Source organism: Dipodomys spectabilis, unplaced genomic scaffold, assembly GCF_019054845.1.
Source record: "Dipodomys spectabilis isolate Male_0828 unplaced genomic scaffold, ASM1905484v1 ptg000231l, whole genome shotgun sequence".
In the NCBI taxonomy this organism is placed as follows: domain Eukaryota; kingdom Metazoa; phylum Chordata; class Mammalia; order Rodentia; family Heteromyidae; genus Dipodomys; species Dipodomys spectabilis.
In genome coordinates, this window is record NW_024870908.1 from 2,515,059 (window position 1) to 2,529,338 (window position 14,280).

At 49.7% G+C, this 14,280-nt stretch overlaps 1 protein-coding gene across 3 annotated transcripts in view; it reads right to left on the bottom strand.

The window, feature by feature from the left end:
* Nucleotides 1–14,280, bottom strand: part of Snx29 (sorting nexin 29) — a 232,860-nt gene that overhangs the window by 143,714 nt on the left and 74,866 nt on the right. For all 3 annotated transcript variants that reach the window (XM_042698295.1, XM_042698296.1, XM_042698294.1), the window contains exon 13: nucleotides 11,639–11,767. In XM_042698295.1, coding sequence (XP_042554229.1) covers nucleotides 11,639–11,767 — 129 coding nt within the window. The remainder of the gene's footprint in view (nucleotides 1–11,638; nucleotides 11,768–14,280) is intronic.

Consider the following 14,280-nt stretch of genomic DNA (forward strand, 5'->3'; position numbering starts at 1 on the left):
AAAGTGGCTGCCTAACTATTGGGCATTCAAAGAGTGACATTATTAATAATGCCATGGCACTGATAAAGGAGCAACAAGTTCCTTTACCACCCTTCCCTAGAAGGTCGTGAGGGGCACTGAGCCCAGTCCCCACACATTCTGCCTGATCTAGGTGACACTGAAACAGCCAAGAGTTTAAAGTGGCGTGGCCCATAGGACCCAGAGTCCTACCAACTTGTGATGAGACTTCAGCATCACCCTCTAGAGAGAAACGTTTAATCCCAGACACCTAATGTCAAATCTAGCAAATGAAATGGAGAGAATCCTCCAATCCCATGTCTGTTCAATCTGCAGAGAAGAGGCCAATCACAATGCACTAAGCCATCCTCTGAAAGAAAGCAGGTGGGGACCGAGGCCAGCTTCCCACAGTGCCCAGCAGGCTGCGCAGAGAACCTGGGATTAGGCAGAGGGATTAGCTTGGCAGGGAGTCCAAGTACCAGCAGAGGTGCCAGCTATTGCTGGGAGCCAAGAAGCTCTTTGTCAGACTGCTGTCCTCAGCAGGGGTCACTCGGAACCTTCGTTCAGACTAATTGCTCAGCTTATCCACAAGAGGTGCTTTCTAGCAACACCTACACCATATTAACTCAAGAGCTTTCTGACAGAAGGACTGTCTACACCAAGAAGCAGGTGTGAGGTGGGCCTCTCTCTTCCCCCATTACCTGTGGTGAGAGGAGAACACAAACTCCCCTCCCAGCAAAGGCGATTTGCCTGGAGTCAGGAGCACGTTGACAACCATTTCCTGGGCAGAGGGAATGGGGGGGGGGGGGGGGGGGCAGAAGACACAACTTCACAGCCCAGCACTGAGCTGACGCCATTCTGTTTCCTCCCCATGTCCCCATGTGGATCTTACAGACAAGGAAACAGGTGTAAAGATGCTCAGGGTCACACAGCACATGGGGAGGAAACCCAAGGGACTCAAGTCACGTTGCACGAGGCTTCTGCCATGCTGGCTGCCCTCCCGGCACACAGCTGGAGAACTGCGCAATGATGCGCCCGAGTACCTGCATACTGGGGAACCAGACCACACAGGCCCGAGGATGTTGGAGCGGCACTGCCAGGTGTCCGCATCCATGACATGAGTATGAAGGGCTCTAACCAGTGCTCCCCCCATCCGCTGGGATTGTTGCAGCTGCCTCAGCTGAGAACTTGTAAGGAACACAGTGGGACCCTGCACTGCAGTAGGAACCATAGTGCCAGTCGGGGATGCTGGGAACACAACAAAGATGAAGCACCAGGACAATCCTGGAGACCTCTCCAACGAGGTGACTTCACAGCTGGCTCACTAAGGATGCATACAAGCCTAGTTTGGACATAAGCAAGAAAAGACAAAGGCCTGCAGGGCTTGGGGAACAGCTGTGTGTCTCCACGTCTTCACACAGAATGCCCTCACGCAAGGACTGTGGGGTCAGAGGCAGGCCTTCAGCCCCTGGATTCTTCACTTCCCATCTCACATGTACTTAAGTGAGACGAGAGACCTTAAATCTCTTGTTTTTCATCTAGCAAATGCAGGAAACAAAACCTGCTGCTGACTATGTTTCAAGAGCCCAGTGAAGCTGTGTCGGTGCAAAAAAGGATAGATGGAGAGCCTGCACACGGTAGAGGTGACACCAGGTGACACCAAGCAGCCAAAGGCAGCCTGAGGCCACGGGAGAACACAGGCCCAAGAAATGGCAGCTTCCCCCCACCCCCCCCCAGCCAGCCTGCTTGCAGACAAGGCCACAGGGCTAGGGAGAGAACAGTGGGAGTTGATGGCCCCATCCCCCACGCTGATCCACGCTGACTATACACAGCTACCGCTCACCCCAACCATCATGCAATGAGAGTGCAATTCACAGACTGAGAAGGGGTCCGGCCCCCTGGGCAGTCTGGAAGCGCCACAAGCATGAGCTGAGGGGTAAAGGGGGTGAGAACTGCTCAAATGTAAGCGGCGGCTGCAGCCACCACCATCTCAAGAAGACCCCTGTTTCCCCCACCCCACCTCTCACCTCACTGCAGCTTCCTAAGTTCAGCTCCCAAGTCAATCCCTGAAGCCAGCCTTGCCCGGCCCTCTCCCTGGAGAGCCAGGCCACCAGGGGCTACTTGGCAAGACAACCCACAGAACGTAAGAAGCCACCTCTACTTCTGGCCATGCATCTGCACTCAGCCCTGGGACGTGGGGGCCACGGGGCTCCCACAGTTTCATGCTCCTGGGGCTTTATAGAAATAGCCTGAGCCAGACACCAGTGGCTGACATCTGTAATCCTAGCTACTCAGGAGGCTGAGATCTGAGGATCACGGTTCAAAGCCAGCCTGGGCAGGAACGTCCATGAGACTCTTACCTCCAATAAACCACCACTAGTGCTGTGGCTCAAGTGGCAGAGCTCTAGCCTTGAGCTGAAGAATTCAGGGACAGTGCCCAGGCCCAGACTTCAAGACCCACGAACAAAAATAAATAAATAAATAAAAGAAACAGCCTGAGCCTTAAGGAGCCCTGTTTGCCGAGAAGACCACAGGATAGAGACCGCTAGTCAGTGTGGAAGGCAGTAGTGACTCCTGCATACCTGTCCCCAGCAGTCATTGGAAACTGAGGCTATGATGAGCCAGCCTCTGGCAATCCAGGTCCTTCTTAAAGGCTCCATCTCCCAGCATACTCCGGGCTCCAGCAATGCCACCAGAACAGGGGAGGCCCAGGGCTTGTGATCACCTAGGCCACTCCAGCAGGATGAACTAGAGAAAGCTCTGGACCAAGATGCTCTAGGAGACTCAATTGTCCCTTCCCTTTCTTTTCTACCTAAACACCTACACCTAAACCAACCTTCACTTGTGTTTCTCCACCTCCTCAGGCTACTCTCCACCCAGAAGCTAGCAAGGCCACCTTCCTCACACTTGATCTTTCAGCTACAGTCAGGGCTTGGTTTGTCTGCGGCTTGTCTAATGAGCTCACTGCTGTGAGAAGGGGGCCTGGGTGGCCTGAGGGCACTGAGTTCATCGCCACTCTCAGGGCCTCTCCCCTACTTGCTAATGGCAGTGTCCTGTGCTCACCTCACCCCAGTGCTCTGGAAAGATACACATTCTCTCAATCTTAATGGGCACTGTTCCTCCCAGTGGCTGGCCAGATTATACACAGTCTTCTGACTTCACTGGCTTAACACAGTATTTTTCTAGCAGCACAATGCACAGTCCATTTCCATGTACACACAGCCGTGTAATTGCACTATTACACATTTCCTCCTGAGATGGCATTTTCTCTCCTCACTGCATGGGGCAATGAGCACCCATCGCCTGGGGCAGGGAAGAAGTAGCCAGATGTGCAGCAACCAGAATGACACAAGTGACAAGTCCTGAAAAGGGCTTCAGCCAAGGGAGCCATGGGTGGCAAAGCTGGGGGTGGGTATCGGGAAATAAGGGGCAGGTCTCGTTCAAGCTCGCTCCTCTCTCTTCCTTCACAGGTCTGAAGAGGAAGTCATGGAGTCAGGGAACTGGCCAGGATCCCCTGTGTGGGACTCCATGTGTCCTGCCTTATCTCCACACTTGCACAGAGATGTCATCATAAGCCACAGTGCACACTACGAAGAATAGACTGCCAGAAACCACAAAAGAACAGCCTGGTCCATCTTGGGACTCTGGGTGGGAGCTAAGCATGTAAGCAGAGGTGGGAAAGGCAATTCACCCTAGCTAACCTCCTCCAAAAGCCAAGGTCACACACTTGGGGAAAAAAACACAGGTCCTATGCAGCCTGCCATCCTTGTGCCTCCATCTGTTAAATGACAATACCTCCTGCCTAGGTGAGCAATCTCCACTCCAAACCAAAACAAATTAGCCTTGATGTGCACAAATGAACCCAAATCACAGGCTGGGCCCCCACTGGTGACTCAGGACATCCTCCTCCTGAGAGTGGTAATTACACAGGGGTGTGTGACTCTTACATACTCTTCCAAGAGATGTTCACTGGGTAAGGGCAAGCTCACCAGCAGGCACAGGGTTCTGGAAGCTGAACTGCGTTATGGCTCGCTGTCCCCAAGTCCTCTACGTATGTTCTCTGACAAAGGGCATGGTTCAGAAGGGAGGTTGGCATCCTAAGGAAAATACTGGTGCCAAGGAGGACCTGCCTGGGACCTGGTCCTCTACTTCCAGGTGCTCTATAAATGGCTCATTTACATCAGGTTTACTTACCCTTTATCCCAAACAACAGTGTGTACAAGGAAGACATACTCCAATTCAAGAACCAAACTACTAGAGCCAAGGTTATGGCTTACTCTGCCCTTCACCCTGCTTTAGAGCTGAGCCTCATCTCTTACTGAATCTCTTATTAAACCAGCCTGACTCACTGCTCACCCTGGCCACCTCCTCTCCACTTCTCCAAAGGGAGAACTTTCCACAGTGTAGATCTGCTCCACTCTTCTCCTCCTTAGAGGCCTTCACTAACTCCATACTCTCTTGGCATTATTTTTATTTTAGCATTCTAGTTTTGCAATGGTAGAAATGAAGCCCAGGGCCTCACACGTGCTAAGCAAGTGTTCTCCCACTAAACTACACTCCCAGCCTACTGTCATTGTTGGGGGCAGAGGAGGGGTGGGGAAGATATAGGCCTGTACATGCATGCACCAATCTTGGGGCTTGAATCAAGGCCTAGATGCTATCCCTGAGCTTCTTTTGCTCAAGGCTAGTGCTCTACCACTTGAGCCACAGCACCACTTCTGGCTTTTTCTGAGTGGTTTATTGAAGATAAGTGGACTTTCCTGCCAGAGCTGGCTTTGAACTATGTTCCTCAGGTCTCAGCCGAGTAGCCAGGATTACAGGTGTGAGCCACCAGCACCTGGCTCTGTGGTTGTCATTCTTAAATGGCCACGTAGTCAAGATCTCAATGGTGAGCTCTCAAATTCGGCCTCACAGCTCAACTTGTCATATCTGGAGGTTCCAACCAAGAATGCATTGAAGGAGGTTCTTGTAGTGAGAAATAACGTTCCTATGATGGCTGTGTGGTGGCAAGAGTCGGGTCTCACACATCTCTGCCTTGACAAACCTGCTGAACTTTTGTTTGCGCATGGAATAAATCAGCTCTGCAAACTCCCAGTCTCTAGACTTGACAGTTGTCTCTCTGCACCTCGCTGCTGCCACCGCTACTGCCAAGAATATCTCCCCTCTGCAGACCTTCCTGATGTCCCCTCCCCACTCCAAAATAACAGGAGGTTGCCTGACAGAGATGTCACGTTACTAGTGTCGCCACCTGCAGGGCGTTCACATCCTGGCTATATTTAAGACCCAGGCTTCATGTTCAGTGACATGGAAATTGCCACCTTGTGGATTGGTACAGGAAAGGCAAGATTTGAAATTTTATTTTCTATGAATAACTAGGTTGCAAATTTTGCCTCCTTCGAAGACAAAGGAAAAAAGCCAGGCTGGCTGTCAATGGCTCATACCTGTAATCTTAGCTATTCAGCAGACTGAGACCTGAGGAGTGTGGTTCAAAGCCAGCCCAGGTAGACAAAAACCAAGAGATTCTTCTCCCCAATTAACCACCAAAAAGCCAGAGTGGAGCTGTGATTCAAGTGGTAGAGCAGCAGCCTTGAGCAAAAATGCTCAGGTATAGCACCCAGGCCCTAAGTTCAAGCCCTAGTGCACGCGTGCACGCAGAGAGAGAGAGAGAGAGGAATAGCCAGGATATTAAAACGAGCAATGGATCAGATGGGCCAGCTGCTGCATTCCAAGCATTGCTTCCAAGTCCCACAAGGCCTCCATCACCTCGGAGGCATGGCTCGCCTTTTCTGGGATGTATGTGTCACCCCTCCAAGCCACTCCTTTCTTCTTACTCCCCTAGACTTCTCTACTGACTGCTCAGTAGAAAAGTCACCAAATGGAACATGAATGAATGGTAAACGTAGATCCCTCCCCAGTAGATAAATGTCATAACCTTGTCATGCAAGTTCCATCACATTCATCCTGCTTCCGTGCCTCGGAGGAGAAGTAATGGGCTATGTGGTTTTTTTCATGCACCTCCTCCTCTTCTCCCTTACCAGCTGCATTTGTCCCCCTTCTTCATGAAACCGTCTGGTCTGTGTTTGGTGCAGAATTTATGAGAACATCTGGCAACGGGTACGGACTGCTCTGATGCTTAACCATTCAACGTGGGCACGTGCTTCTAAATGAAGATGTTCATGCAAATATACCTAGCTACCCATTTGCCCAAAATTCTAGTACATCAACAAAACCTGAGTCTTTAATAAGATTCTACAAGCAGCAGAGGAAATAAAGTAGTACACAGCTTCCACCCTTGTGTGTGACCGCTTAACAGCTCTGATCCTGAGCCTGTGTGGCTCCCCGCACTTGTGATGTTTCAGAAGGGACTTCCGCTGGGATGTCCACCCTCCTATCTGAAGGGGCACAGGAAGACCCTCAACTTCCACCATTACAAAATCAGAAGCTGCGAGATGACAGGTGAACGCCAGCTCTAGTGACTGGGTCCTCTGACCCTGTGCTGGAGCCAAGAACAATGAGTAAGTTGTGCCATTACAATGCTCGTCTGTGGTCCCACTCCCAGGAGTACATTCTGAGACAAGAAATCAAGAGAGAAAGGGAGCTATGATACAAGGATATTCACCTCAGCCTTCACGTGCCACCTCAGCACAGACCCCACTCGGTATGACAACTGACAATGGGCCGGACCCACTCAGCCTGCTGGAGGCACCAGAGAGCTCTCTATTTATTATTGAGAAGGACGTTGGTTACAGTGTTACGATCAACTAGGTGACAATCAACTCTGCCTGACTGTAAGCTTACCCAGAGCAGCAGACCTTTTATTTTCCCCCAGTACTGGGATTTGAACTCAGTGCCTTGTACTTGCTCAGCTGTCACTCTATCATTCAAGCCACAACCGCTCATCTGGTTTCTGTTTGTTGTTGTTGTTGTTTTGTCAGATGTGGGGCTTGGGCATTCTCCCTGAGCTCTTCAGCTTAAGGCGAGTGCTCTACCACTTGAGTTACAGCACCATTTCCAGTTTTCTGGTGGTTCATTGGAGATAAGAGTCTCTCAGACTTTCCTGCCTGGGCTGGCTTTGAATCATGATCCTCAGATCTCAGCCTCCTGCGTAGCTAGGATTACAGGCATGAGCCACCAGCACCCTTTTGTTGTTGGTTATTTTGAAGATAGAATTGCACAGACTTTTCTACCCAAGACAGCTCTGAAGCATGATCCTCTGGATCTCAGCCTCCTGAATAGCAAGGATTACAGGTGTTAAGCCACTGTATCCAGCCAGGAATTGCAGACCTTTGAGAAGTGAATGAACCCATGAACAAGAGTCCTTGACTATCTACTCAGTGAACTGCAGGCACACAGCTCCTCCTGGGCCAACCAGACTCTGCCCCAGTCCTCACTGCATCCCACAGACCTGCCCGCGGCACGCAGATCTCAGGTAGAAGCTGTTAATGACCTGCCACTGGAAGCATGTCAGAGAGGGACATGGGGGAGAACTGTCAATAGAACATTCAACATCCTGAATAGACATTCATAAACAGCCTTGAGAAAGAACACGGGGAAGCGTGGCCCGAAGCACGGGTGTCTGTAAGTTCCACGAGGCCCTGCAGGTACAGGGATACCGGTCTGCACGGCCAGCATGTAGAGCGGCCGCAGGACAGCAGCTCTCCTGAAAAGTCAGCCTTGATTATAATCGGAGCCCAAAATCAATTACACTGACTCTGGATGTACCCAGCTTTCCTCTGGGGTCCACCCTCAGCTTTTTCATTTCCTGTATTTCTTATAAAGATCGGCTTCTGATCTTCTTACCTCCTGCAAGCCCAAACTCATGCATTATAAGCAGGGCACGCACCTCACTGTTCATCTCTAACAGAGCCGTGTCCAGAGCCAACGTGTGTGAAATCTGTTTTGTATTAATATAAATTACCTCCCTCTGATTTCCCTTTCATGTTACCCAGGGAATGTCAGCTTGGAATTTCACTTCCGGAAAGTAGAGCATCCCCAAGTATGTCGGTAAACAAGGGAACTGGCCGCTAATGGCGCTGTCCAAGGATGACAAATTGGCTGGATTAGGAGTTGCCAACAAGGGCAAGTTAGGTATTTGGTGATGGTAAACAAGTAGCCAGGGAAGAAAATCACAAGAGAGGAAAGTAGAGAGCTAGACAAAAGACTCGGGGCATGGGCGTAACAGTGTATTACCTTCACTCTGGACAGACAGAACCTCTGTGTACCAGAGGCCAGGCCCTCAGGGGCCAATAACTCCTGCCCGTTAGAGGTCCGCCTCTACTGCTGCCTGTCATCCCCAGGAACTACCTCCTTCCTTCCTGGCTCCACTCCTGAGGTGAAACTGCCACCTCCTGGCTCCAGGCAGCATTTCCTTGCAACACTCATTGGCCCCATGGTGCCTTCCTGCCCTCCTAATCACAGGCAAGGGCACTACTTGCCAGGCAATGCCAAGGGCAGGCAGATAGCTTCCCATCTAATGGGGAAGAGGTGGGTAACAACACACCCTGCAACTTCCAACAATAATCATTCCTGCTCAGGTCAGCATGGGGATCCTGACCTAGGCCTAGTTACATGGTGGGCAAAAGCTTCTACATCAGTAAGTGTTATTAATGTAGCAAGGAACAGCCCAACTCAAATTGGCCAAGGGGATTTACTGGTCCACACGACTCAAAGGTCCAGTGGAGCCTTCAGGGGTAAGTTGAGCCAGCAGCCCAGTGACATCACACATGATACAATTCTCTCACCCTTCCTCTCCATTTCAACCTGCTGTGTGTATCTCACCCTAATGGTCTGTCCACTCATGGTAACAAAAAGGCCAACGTGGCTCAGGCCTTACCCCAAGCTTCAGCCTTTACATCCTCACAGCATATGTTCCGGAAGGGAGCCATCCAATGAGCAGGAAAAACTCTTCCTACAGAGTACCAACAAACCGCCACGTCTCCATGACCAGAATTAGACCATTTACCCATTTCCCAAACTAGGTCCAATCACCATGTCCAGTTGGGTCAAGCCATCACCACTGTGCCAATCGCTTTGGAGAGGATATAAAGTAACCTTGACCAAATCAGACAAGTCCAGGCTGAACTGGAGCTACCACCAACCAATGAAGACAACAGCCATGCTGAAGCCCCCGGAGGAAGGAGTGGGCGAGGGGTGCAATACAACGTCCACTATATCAATGCTTCTTCAAGAGCAAGAGCAGCCCCTACCACCAATGCAGGCTTCCTATATCAGACCACAGAGCAAAGGTAAGTTCTCTCAATGATGCATAGCAAAACCAAGCCCTATTTCTGACCTAAGGCTGAGAAAGTTGTATTCTGTTGCATCATGGGTTAAGCTATTACTCCAGAGTGTGTTCCTTTTAACAAACAGAGCTGAACGATGGAGGGCTTAGTAAGAGAATGACAAAGTCTCTCTCTTTTGGGGCTTCATGTACAATGTTGCCATGTTGGCCTGAGGACAGCATCTCCAGTACTTTCCACCACTCCACCAGTATCAGCGTAGCTATGGCATGTTCCTGGGTGTGTTTCCCACCACTCTCTCCCATACCCTGGCAGACATTACTAATCAATAGCAAGGCTCTTTCCTACTGAACCCAGATGCCACCCCAGAATCCTTCTCAACCAGAATCCCAGGCAGCCACTGCCAGAGTTAGCAGCAACATGAAACCCACTGATTTTACCAGGTAAAATGGCAATGGAACCTTGGGTTCCAAAGGCCAGGCCTAAACCTCAGGCAGACTCAGAATTCAGGCCAGTATCCTCCATGTTTAGCATTCTCAGCTCCGACTACTTGCCTCATAATGAAGACAGAATCAATGCCTTGGGATAAACACTGAAGAAATGTCCTTCTTCACAAAAAGCAAAGTCCTTATATTTCTCCAACAAACTGACAACAGAAAAAGGCTCAAGCACATTCATTCTCACACTGCCACCTGAGCGCAGGTGGGCCAGCCCGGTGCCACCTCGCAGCCCCACTTTGCCTCCAGCAGCCTAAGCCCTCTCCGCCCCAAAAGACAAGTGCCTAAGCAAGCCAACTGTGTGCCATCACAAACAGCTGGTTCTTCTGTGGCCAGAAGCCAGAAGAAACTTCAACAGCTGGCGGAGGTGAACTCTGGCAGAGAGGTGTCAGCAAATGAACTCAGAGCTCAGTCACCTCCGTCTGCTCTCTCCTTGTGGACGAGCGTCTGTTTATACATGCCCTACCTGCAAACTGCCAACTGTCAGATAACTGAAGCTCTTAGCTACCCATTGTTCAAGTGGGGAAACTTCAGATTAGAAAACTGTCTGGTTGTTGACCCATTGTAACAATGAGATGTACAAGACACTGTTAAACAACAAACTCTACAATTCAGGCGGGAACGGGGGCAGGGAGTATAATTTTGGAGGTGGGAGGGAAGGGATGGTAGGGGAAAAACAAAGGAGGAGGCAACAATGCTTGATAAGAAACATACATTACCTTGCTCATGTAACTGTAACCCCTCTGAACAGTGTTTTCACAATAAAAAACTTATTTTAAAAAACTGCCTAGGGGCTGGGAAGGTGTCTCAGTGGTACAGCGCTTGCCTTGCATACGTGAGGCCCTGGGTTCGATTCCTCAGCACCACATAAGCAAAAAGAAAAAAACCTGGAAGTGGTGCTGTGGCTCAAGTGGTAGAGCACTAGCCTTGGGCTGAAGAGCTAAGGGACAGTGCCCAGGACCAGAGTTCAGGCCAACGACTGGACCCCCCCCAAAAAAAAAAATCCTCAGAGAAATGCAAACGAACAGTTCTTTGCCAGGCTCCTTTTTCTTCCATGATGTTGTGAGAACCAAACTCTGGATCCTATCCTGTGAGCAAAGCTGGGAGCAACTCAGCCTTGTGCATACCTACATACCTGGCTTAGCATCTGGGGTTGGGGGGGAGGCCAAGTGCATGACCTCTGACTTACAAATGCATTACAACTTGCACGGCAAGTCTGCATCTTGGAATGCTTCCAACAAAGACACTCAACTCAGGCACAAACGACCTGCCCAGATAATGGGATATGGCATTATAGCTACTGGTGAACTGGTTAGACAAATTCTGGTGTGCTCAGACAATGGCATGGCGGGGCTGGTGAAAGAAGTGAGTGGTGTAAGGAAGGGTGTGTACACACATCCACAGTGTGGTCACGAAGTAGCCCTGAGATGGTGATGTTGATCACCTCTAGGGAGCAAACTGGGTGGTGGGGCAAAAGTGTGCACTGAACCTTCTGTATTTTCATGCAGGTGCGACTATGACTTGTTCAACAAAGTTAAATGAAAATGCATAAATCTCAGCCAGGCACCAGTGGCTCACGCCTATAATCCTAACTACTCAGAAGGCTGAGATCTGAGAATCACCGTTCACAGCCAGCCTGGGCAGAAAAGTCCGTGAGACTCTCTATCTCCAATTAACCACCCAGAAAACCGGAAGTGGGTGCTCTGGCTCAAAGTGGTAGAATGCCAGCCTTTAGGAGAAAAGCTCAGGGACAGTGCTCAGGCCCTCAGATCAAGTGCCTCACCTGCCATACATACATACATACATTCATACATGCACACTGCATAAATCTCATTCCTTTTGGTCACAGACTTTCATTAAAGAGTATAGGTGAAGGTAAGCTTGCCATCCTTCACCCGTCCCTACCTTGCCAGCGCCTGGACCTTGACAGTGTGCCGCTCCTCCTGCTCAGCCACCTTTCTTTTTAGCGTGTCTACCTCTTGCCGGAGCACAGCCGAGTGTTCCATCTCGCCATCAAGCAGGTTCCGCAGTGACCTGGGAAGAGAGGTCCCAACCATTCCAGTGTGGTTGACAAGAATCCATCCAGCCCAGAACATAGAACTCGGCCTACCTACATCAAGTCTTAGTTCATTCACCGCATATTCGTCTCTGCGCACTGGATAATTCAAGTCCACCTCAAGTAAACTGATTTCACCACACAGCCAACACTCCAAGTGCTCAGTACAACAGCCCGGCCCTTGGTCTGCAGCTGGGCTATGGGCCCTTGCTTCCCTGTGAGCAGACTGGCCATCTGACAGCTTAAGATCAAGGGAAGATGAGGAGTGAGCAAATCCCACTCAACTCCCTTCCCAGACAGCCCACTCAAAGGTGTAGCATGTTAAACTGAGACATTCTGTCACAGCCACATCAGGGAAGAGACTTAGCAAAGGAAAGGATGTCAGAAGAAGCTGAAAGAATAATCTGCAGCATAAAAATAGAACGCCTGTTCAGATTACATGACAGCTGTCTAGTCTCGCTTCCACCGTTCCTCATAAAACACACTTTGAGCCTGTTTTGTTGCCGTCTTCAAGCTAAACACGCATGGATAGCTCCATGGTTAGACGGAGCACAGCCGAGTCTGTAACGTGCTCCCTACTTGCACATCCATCATTCCCAGTCTTCAAAGGGAAGCGAGGAACAGATCTTCTAGAGGGCTTTACAAGATCCAGGTGCAGCACTCACTGTTATCCTTACTACTCAAGAGTCTGAGTTCTGAGGATCACAGTTTCAAGCCAGCACGGGCAGGAAAGTCTGTGAGACTCTTACCTCCAATTGACAAAATAAATAGAAAGTGGAAGTGTGGCTCCAGTGGTAGAACACTAGCCATGATTGATAAAGCTAAGAAACAGCACCTAGGTACTGAGTTCAAGCCCCAAAACTGGCACCAAAAAAAAAAAAAAAAAAAAAAACACGTGGGGAAGAGGAAGAAGAAAAAACTTTTATAAGAAATGAGGCTTGGGCTGGGAAGGTGGCTCAGTGGTAGAGTGCTTGCCTTGCATGCATGAGGCCCTGGGTTCAATTCCTCAGCACCACATAAGCAAAAAGAAAAAAGCCAGAAGTAGCGCTGTGGCTCAAGTGGTAGAGCACTAGCCTTGAGCTGAAGAGCTGAGGGACAGCACCCAGGCCCAGAGTTCAGGCCCCACGACCAGACCCAAAAAAAAAAAAAGAAAGAAAGAAATGAGGATAAAGCCATAGACACAGTTCTGCTGCACATTTACTTTACTGTGCCTTCATGGCAATTTCTGGAAAACTGACTGTGGTGTGTCATCATACTAAATCACACACTTGCCCTGCAATAATGTAACCAAAAGTGCCTACCCTTACCCTATTCCTGAACTATCCAAGCCCCTCATTTCCTGGGAACATCCCCCACTGGGGCCTGGGACCCCCAACACAAATATTCTATGCCTTTTCCTTCCCTGGAAAATAGAAGGAAGCAAGACAGTGACTCATTCTCCACATAACAGGACAAACCATGTGGTTTCTTCCAAGACAACAGCCCCGCTATAGCCAGGAAAGAGTGCTGCCATGGTACAAGTACTTTGTGCAAAGTTTATTTTAGTTGGAAAACGGTGCTGTCTAGAGATCCCTTTAAAAACATCCTCTTTTGTTTTAGAAATTATGCTCATTTTGCTTTTATAAGTTTCCATAAAGGATAAGGAAGAAAGCTGTCAAGCAGGGCCCAAAATAAGATCTAAAAGAGAATTGTAATTGGATGTCACCATGGACTGTGATGTAAGCTCAAAGCAGGGGAATGAGGTGGTTGACAGGAATGCACGCACATGCGCACCCAGACGGACCCACTCCACAGATAGCAGCCCTGTGGCGTCCACTAGTGCTTAGTAAAGAACCATCATGGGCCAGCTTGCCATGACCAGCCAGACCAACTGCCATGGTCACAAGGGAGCAGCACAGCCAGTGCTGGGTAGTGGCTAGCACTGGTTTCAATAAGGAAAAAAAGATTGACAAAACCCTTTTCCCTCGCAGTGTCTTTTGACTTCGCTTTTGGTCAAGTTAAAAGAATCTATGTATCCTCTTGCCCCAAGTTTCCCTTGGGCAAACTCTAAGGCAGATATCTTAGTGCTGGAAACATGGCCGACAGGCCCTCAATTACAGGTCACTCAAAGGACTTCAGGGACAGAGCCAAGAGAACGTTGTTTCCTCTTGAGATGATAACCTATATGATGCGGTGATGGTCGCGTGGGTCTGTGGATACATTAAAATCCAGAATCCTACACTTGAACTGCATGAGCTGTGAGGTATGGGAATGTAGGAACAGCCCATATTGCTCTTGCAACATCCTGAGCCTCTCTGGAGATGCCAAGGCTGTGAGGTCCTGGGTCCCTGCTTCTCTGTAAGCCGCAGCAAATCTACAAGTGACACTCCCAGATAGAAAATAAGAAACTGTCTATGCGTGATCTGCCAAAACTAGCAAAATGTGCTGCAGCAGTTCTATTCTTGCTGCCCCTGAGGCGGGACGTCAGAGAAAAGGAGCATCCCCCAGTCCC